The following is a 7,907-nucleotide window of genomic DNA, read 5'->3' as shown; positions in this document are numbered from 1 at the left end:
CAGCCAGGATTTAGACTTGCCAGAGCAGGCAATCCCAAGAGGTTTAGCAGCTTTGGGATGGTAAGGGAGGCCAGGCAGCAGGACAGGGTGTCCTTTAGGAAGCTGGGAGCACAGGAAGTGCTGTGGTGGGTGTGAGCAGGAGAAAGGGACTTTGGTCCACTTGAGCTGGGTAGATATGGGCTGACTGATCCCAACAGCATTCCTGACAGCGACATCAGGCGGATCTTGATGTCATCATTTAACCAGCTGGTAGGAATTGGTATCTCCAGGAGAAACATAGGGGTCAGACCAAGGCTGGGATCAGGCACCTTAGGGCCAGAGCTCCGGTAGCCGCTGTGGTCACTGCCTATGGCCGTGCCCAGGTGCTGCGCCTCCCCTTCTCCCCACACAGGTCCCTGCAGTCAGATGGGGAGATGCCAGGAGGCTGGAATGCCTCTTCTGACAGCCCGGAGCTGCGAGCCGCAGGGATTATCGTCCCCATCATCTTCTCCCTCATCTTCCTCCTGGGCACGGTGGGGAACGGGCTGGTGCTGGCAGTGCTGCTGCGGAACGGCCAGGTCAAGTACAACACCACCAACCTCTTCATCCTCAACCTGGCCATGGCCGACCTGTGCTTCATCATCTGCTGCGTCCCCTTCCAGGCCACCATCTACACCCTGGATGGGTGGCTCTTTGGGGCCTTCGCCTGCAAGGCTGTGCACTTCCTGATCTACCTCACCATGTATGCCAGCAGCTTTACGCTGGCTGCCGTCTCTGTTGACAGGCAAGTGTCCCCTCCCCTTTGAATCCCTCGGCTCAGGGACAACGGGTTTGTCACCCTTGAGCTAAGGGGTGGGAGAAAACCCTGTGGAGTGTCCTGTAAGAAGCAAGCCAGGTGTCCCCAGAGGCAGGGCCAGCAAAGCCACCCTCCCCATCTGGCTGCGTCCCCTCCCAGCACCAAGCCAAGCTCTCAGCCTGGTTACCCAGCCCTCACTTGGGAAGGAGGAGTGCAGCCGTATGCTGAGGCTTGTTGTCCACCGGGAACAGCGAAGCCCCAGGGCAGTGATCCACCGCGGAGAAAGAGGAATCCCTCTGGGTCCTGCTCCTGTCCTTCTCTTCCCTGGTTGGAGGCACAGTGCTTGCCCTTCCCCAGCCAACACAGAAGAGTGGGTGACAGAGATCCCAGACCGACTGTTGGGATGACCCTGATCTCTATGCAAGTTCACCGTAACCCTCCCTCCCAAGAGGTGGGGAGAGGGAGGTGGCTGCACGGGAGGGGGGGCACAGATGGCAGCTCCACAGCGCAGGAGAGATATCTCATCTCACCCACCCTGTGTTTGGTCTCTCCTTCCCCTTCCCGCTAGGTACTTGGCCATTCGCTATCCACTGAAGTCCTGGGATCTCCGCACCTCCCGAAATGCAGGAGTGGCCATTGTAGTGATCTGGTCGCTGTCCCTGCTCTTCGCGGGGCCTTACCTCAGTTACTACCAGGTTGTCCACTACCACGGGGTGCCCGTCTGCATCCCCATCTGGGAGGACCAGCGCCGAAAGATTCTGGACATCCTCACATTTGTCTTCGGATACCTCCTGCCTGTGGCCGTGGTGAGCCTGGCATATGCCAGGACCATCAAGTTCCTGTGGACCTCCGTAGACCCCATAGAAAGGATCTCAGAGTCCCGGAAGTCCAAGCGTAAGGTCACCAAGATGATTGTGGCTGTGGCCATCCTGTTCTGCCTCTGCTGGCTGCCCCACCACCTGGTCATCCTGTGCTTCTGGTTTGGCCACTTCCCTTTCAACCGAGCCACTTACGTCTGCCGCCTGGCTTCCCACTGCCTTTCGTACGCTAACTCCTGCCTCAACCCCATCGTCTACGCCCTCATCTCCAAGCATTTCCGCAAGCGTTTCAAGCAGGTCTTCACCTGTCTCTTCTTCCAGAACAAGACCAGGAAGAAGAAGAAGAAGAGAGTTGGAAAGAAAGTCCACGTGGTCAACATGGGCAATGGTTTCACCAACAGCACCAGAGGTTTCTGTGGAGGCAACACTAAGGTGATCCAGGGCCCAGAGAAGAACACCAGGAAGAGAGACCCTGAGGGTGCCATTCATGATGCCAGAGCATGGACTCACCAGCTGCAGGATGCCATGGTCTCTGCTCAGAAGGAGCTGCTGGAGGAGGAAAGTTTGGCCACGCCTGGCCATCCCCTAGCCATGACCCCTCCAAAAGGAACTCAGGAGTTTCTGATGGTTCATTACCAAGAAGCAAAGTGAAGAAACCTGTTTGCCAGCCTGTGACTGACCACTCCATTCCCAAACGGGCAGAATGATGAGGGGCAAAGGGGGATGGATGCAGCGGGGTCATCGAAAGCTCCTGTGGCAACGGCTAACCCATGGTCCCCACTCCCGCCCGCTCACTGCCCCACAGCATTCACACAGGAACAGCACAATCCATCTGTACGAGTGCAGAGCCGAGGGACACGTTAACGTGATGTCGAGTGACGTGGGTGGTGTTCCTGCCACAGGTTTGAAGGCCTCCACTTCCCAGCTTCCTAACTTGCTAATTCTGTGCAGCACCTTGGAACTCTAAGAGGGATGTGTAACCAAAATGAAAGCACCCTGGTAGGAACCCCGGGCTCTTAAGGGCACACAGAGCATGAGTGGGAAGGGTGGAGAGAGTGCAGGGGGCCTGAGCGTGAACTGGGTGGCCAGCAGCCTCTCCCCCCGGCAGGGCTGGAGTGCTGTGCCCAGTCCCAGTCGGGTGAAACCCATCCCCTGCCCACACACCTTGCTTTTCTCATGGTCCAGGGGCAGCTCGACTCCACCTCCATGCCTTTCCCTAGCCCCTGCATCCAGATCTCTGATCCCTTTGCCACACTGTCTCACGTGCAGGGAAGCCAGCTGTCTGTGCCAACAGCTCGGTGACGCAAACTGCGGCAGTCACTAGTCATACTCACGTCACTTGTGCCACGGCGAGTGAAGAATGGAAAGGCTTGTGTGCCAACACCCCCGCGTGCCTCCCCTCTGCTCCTGTGGTCTCTCCGAAGTTCACAGCAGGGAGAACCGTCTGTCCAGTAGCCTCCCTCCATCCTGCCCCACCTGAAGTACTGCGGGCGGTGGTGGTACATCGCTGGAGGGTTGTTCCTAAAGCTCTGTCCCACCTGGCTTTTAGCTCTTGCCAGGAGATCCTGTGGGACACTGTCCCACTTCCTAATGCCGCTAGCTGTTCAGAGATATTTCCTGAGAGCCATCCTCAGTCCTTCCTAAACAAAACCTCTGGCTCCTCCTTCCATCACGTCGTTCCACCCTGTTTGCCCCCCTGCTAACTTTCTGTTCACCTTTTGCAAGGTTCCTGGGGGATCGCTGCCTCCTCTTTGATCTTCGCTGGCTGCACAGAGCTTCTCCGTCCTTCTGGGGCCGATGGACCCGTTGTTCTCTGAGCAGTGACATTATTCAGTGACATTAGCCTCCCGTGTGTGGTTCTCTGACCTGGCCAGAAAGTTCTTTGCACGGAACGACGACGATGGTGAGTGAATTGATGGCCGTCACCGAAGCAGGAGACAGCAGCCAAGCTGCAGCGTGAGCTGTGGAGCCAGGGTACGGAGGAGGCAAAGGAGAAAGAAATGGGCCCATCACACCCATGTGCACTTAGTTCAATCCCGTTTCCGCAGTGTCCCGCTCTGCCTGACGGAGAGGGTTTCTAGGAGGGTGCAAATGCACCATTGCTCAGCGGGCTGGGACATCTACCAAGGTGGCCGCTGCTTGGCATCACTGTGGGACCCACGGCCACTTGGGAGCAAAACTTTCCTCTGCTCTGTCCCTGCTTCCCTGAGCAGCCTTGTAGGATCCTTTGGCTGTGGTAGCAACTCAACGACACCCCAGCATCCCCCCAGCTTGACCGTGGGAAGGATGGGAAGTGCCGTGGGCATGGCAGGATGGGACAAGAAATCATGTTCACTGGATGGTGCTGGAATTTCTCCCTTGCTTGACCTTAATAAACCCTGGTTATTTCCTTCTGCCACATTTGCTGTGTGCTGGATACAACCTCTGCCCAGCACCGGGCCCTGCACTGTGGGCCGGAGGTGGTAGAGGCAGTGTGAGCACCGTCCGGTGCCCCTGACTCACTCGCAGGGTGTCACTTGTTTTATTTGGCTTTGCAGACACTGCAGAAGTGTACAGAAGCAGCGGAGCTGAGGGGTTTAAGAGAGATCCAGCGCTGCTGGTGTTCAAGATGAAGTTGTAGGAGAGGGAGAGAGAAGCAGAGAGGGAAAGGGAGGGATGGTGAGAGGGCAGTTGGAGGGGGGCCATATAAACGAGAAGTGGGAGCCATCCACAGGGACAGAAAGCGGCGGTGAGAAAGCAAGGCAAAGCGAGGTGGTAGAAGCAGAGGGCACAAGGGAGGACAAGAGGTCGTGAGGGAGGTGGGAAGCAATGTGCTGGTAAAGCACCCATGTTTGTGCAGGAGCCTCCTTCCCACCCCAGCAGTGTCACACTGCTCTGGAGCTGGGGTGAGCCTCATCTGTGTTGGACCCCAGAGCTGTGTTGGACCCCAGCCACAGGGCAGCTTTCGCTGGCATTTTTCTGCATCATCGGGTTGTTGGAGAAGCCCCAGAAAACACCGTCCATGCAAGGCCTTTGATTAGCCTAGCGCACACGCGAGGGAGGGAGCCGGTGGGATTTGCATTGCTGCAATGCCGTGGTTCTCCGCAGTGCCCGGCAGAGCCAGGTACAGGCACGTGGCTGACTTCACGCAGCTCCCCATTTGTCACGCTCCTGTGATATGAGTGGAGAGGGCAGGGGGACCAAGCGTGGTGCTTGGCTTCCTGGCTGTGCCAAGGCCATGTGCTGCAGGCAGTGGCAGTCACCAGAGGCTGTCCTCTGCAGGGCTGAGCCAGCTTTGCATGGGGACACCAGCTCTGGGATGCCACCCGGCTTGTGGGTGCCAGCAGGACAGATCCTGCTTCGCTTGCCAGCATGGACCGGGCCCCTGAGCCTCAGTCCTCTGGCTTGGGAGCTTTAGGGGATGCTGTAGGACAAGTCCAGGAAGAAACCCTAGGAAGGGGACAAAGACAGGTCACCTGAGAGACTGGGAGGGGGAAAAGGGCCTGCTTTTGCTCTCCAGACGAGCCCTGAGGAAGGCAAAAGGACCAGCCCATGGAAGAAACTCCATGGTGAGAGATGAGGGAGAAGTCTTTGTTAGCATCACACTGCCATATCCCACGGTCTTCACTTTCCTCTGGAAGAGGCCAGGATCATCAGGGCCACACCTTACCCTCACTAACACGGTTTTCTGTTGGCAGTGAAAGGGATGAGCTCATTTATTCAGACCCATTAAACTGAGCTCGAGCCCCACAGAGCTCCTCAGTGACCTCCTCCGCAATCTTGCAGCCAGGCCTGGGATGCCTCAGCCGCAAATCACCAGTGCTGCCATCATCCCAGCTGAATGTTTACAGTAAACTTTACATGAGGGCAACAGCCCTCCTTTTCCTTAATTACATATTAATTAGTGCTGCATGGCTCCTGAATGCGTAACTCTTACCGTGAAGCAGGTCTTCACCCATAACGCCCTAAGAGCAGGAGAAAGAGAGAAAGCTTGGCACAAAGTGTTTACACAGGGACACTGTGGGACACTCCAGACTTCTGCACTGAGACTGGGAAACAGTTAGAGATTATCATGGCAGCAGTAGGTTTCAGAGTGAACGCGCTTGCCCTGAATGGGGCAGACGGTTCTCCTTCCATGGCACTTCGCTTCCCCCCACCTTGCTGCCCACACCCAGCGTGTGGACTGAGATATCCCTCATGGCAAAGCCCTATGGGCTGACTGCGCAGACAGAGACGCAAGGACGGGGTGATACGGCGGACTCTGTAGCCTGGAAATCTGGAGGGACTGCACTCCTTGCTTTCCAGCTGATTAAAACAGCGAGGTAGCTAACGCTGGGGATCCCCGGCCAACACAGGAGCCGTTTACTGCCCGCTGGTCATCGGGAGCCAATTGCCAGCGTGAGCCTGCGGCAAATCCGGAGTTGTCGGAGGCTGTGCAGCCGCGTCGATGGTGTCCCGCGCCCCACACAGGCTGTGAAACCGCCAGTGTCCTCCCTTGCCCCTGTGCACGGTGGGACCTCAGCGAGGCAGCGGGAGGCTGTGCTCAAAAGCAAAGGGGTTTTGGCCCCATCGTTTGATGCTCTCAGCATGGCAGGCATAGCGCAGCAGGGCTGGGGGACATCAGGCAGGGGGGGCTTGCAGAGCTATGATGTGCATGCGCAGAGCCATGACACCCCTTTATTTCCCTTCTCTTTCCAACCCCTGCTTCTGCTTGCGTACATCTTCCCTTATTGCTTTGTGCTGCCCACTCCTAGAACTCCCAGGTGACGTGGTATTTCTAAGCCTCGCTGAAGCCGTTGCACGGCTCGCTAGAGCCCAGCTCCAAGGACACCCCTTCCCCCATGCAGAGGCCTGACGAAGCGCTGGGCTGGGAATTAAGTTTCCGTTCAAGCATTTGATGCTGCTCTCTGCACCTTGAGCCTCCATCATCTCCTATCCCTGTTTCTGATTTCTCCAGCTCCCCTCCTCCATGGTGGCTGCCATTCCTCTGCAGCCGATGCCTTTTGGAAATGTGTCCAGTGTGCTTTTCCCACTTTCCCAGGGATGGCTAGTCCTGCAGCTGCCCTTTGCATGTGATGCTGTGGCCGGTGGCCAGCTCGCCTGGCCACAAGTGGCCTCCACGTAACACGGAACATCTACATCGTTTCTGTGGGTGACGACTCACTCCAAACCCAAAGCATCAGAGGGAGAAGGGAACACCTGTTGGGAGCAGCGGTGACATGGCACAGCCGGACGCTACCTGTTCTTGCCTGTGTGTGGCCAGCTGTCAGCACCAATCCTGCTCCTCCTGGTCCTAGCTTCCAAAGGGAGCGTTCAGGGCTGCTGCAAGTTGGGGTGAAGCCTAAATAAATCAGGACGGAGAGAACAGGGAGAACACCTGGGTGAGAAGATGCATTTAGCACAGCAAACACCCACAAGCTCTGGCTCCCATCCCTAAGCTGTGCCTGGTGCTAAGCCCCGATTTTGGAAGCACGTGAGCAGGAAGGGCAGATACTGAGCCTGCCTTGGGTAGGCTCCAGAGCCAGGAGGGGAATTCCTGTCTGCCCAGTAACAGGGTATGCACTCCACCTGGTTTCACAGCTCAAAGGTGGAGGTGAAGAAAAGGTGTCACATCCTTGATCTAGAGCTGGGTTTAATTAAAGCTTAAGGAGCTTGATTGCTGCTTTTCACGCAGTCTCCCCTCCAGTCTGATTAGCATTCTGCAGTCTCTGCTCACAGCTTCTTGACTTAATTAATGACTCCTTGCTTGTATTTTCTCTCCTCCTTGTCATCACTGGGGCTGACGGGCTTTAACCCTGCAGAGGCTGGTTCGCCACACCGGCTGAGCACGGCCGTGCCGGGAGCTGGCAGAGAGAATGGGAGAGACCAGGGCACGTTGAGGCTTTGCAGCTAGTGGTTGGCACCAGCTCCGCTGCAAGCTGGGCACAGCTACCCTCAGCAACTCCATTCTGCCAGATGCGTGCCGATCCTCGTGCCCATGCATCTCCCCAGCGTGCGTGCCGTGAGCCAGACATTGCTGGGAGGTGTCAGACCCAGGTACCAAGGAGCTCATCCTGCTCTCACCTGAGAGCAAATCTGGCAGCCCAGGTAGAGCTTTCTGTCTGCAGACACATGGGGTGGAAGCAGGACAGCTCCTAATTCCATGACAAAGCAATGGGCTCGAGTGTTGCCTGTGTTTCCCTTTGAGCTTGTGGGAGCAGGACCTTGCACAGACCCTCCGCGAGCAGCCAAGACAGCCTTCCTGGCTCACAGACAGGGAAGTAATGGTGTTACAGGGTTGGTCAGGGCACATAGCCCTGTCAGCTGTAGGGAATTCTGCTCATTTGCTTTTGGGT

General features: G+C 56.9%; 1 protein-coding gene across 1 annotated transcript; it reads left to right on the top strand.

The window, feature by feature from the left end:
* The first annotated feature begins 411 nt into the window (after positions 1-411).
* On the top strand, positions 412-2,244 carry LOC104505206 (galanin receptor type 2-like). Its single transcript, XM_010158650.1, has 2 exons — positions 412-763; positions 1,344-2,244. Exons 1-2 carry the CDS (start codon positions 414-416, stop codon positions 2,242-2,244), a joined length of 1,251 nt encoding a protein of 416 aa, XP_010156952.1. The 5' UTR covers positions 412-413.
* The last annotated feature ends 5,663 nt before the right edge of the window (positions 2,245-7,907 follow it).

This window comes from Eurypyga helias, unplaced genomic scaffold (assembly GCF_000690775.1).
Source record: "Eurypyga helias isolate BGI_N326 unplaced genomic scaffold, ASM69077v1 Scaffold48469, whole genome shotgun sequence".
NCBI classification, from domain to species: Eukaryota; Metazoa; Chordata; class Aves; order Eurypygiformes; family Eurypygidae; genus Eurypyga; species Eurypyga helias.
Note: the sequence above shows the minus strand (reverse complement) of the source record. Positions and strands in the feature narration are given on the sequence as shown.

Bases quoted from the DNA above. Each gene is read 5' to 3' on its own strand.
- LOC104505206 (XM_010158650.1), top strand. From the start codon at position 414: ATGCCAGGAGGCTGGAATGCCTCTTCTGACAGCCCGGAGCTGCGAGCC. The intron at 764-1,343 runs GCAAGTGTCCCC...CCTTCCCGCTAG, and splicing joins GCTGCCGTCTCTGTTGACAG to GTACTTGGCCATTCGCTATC.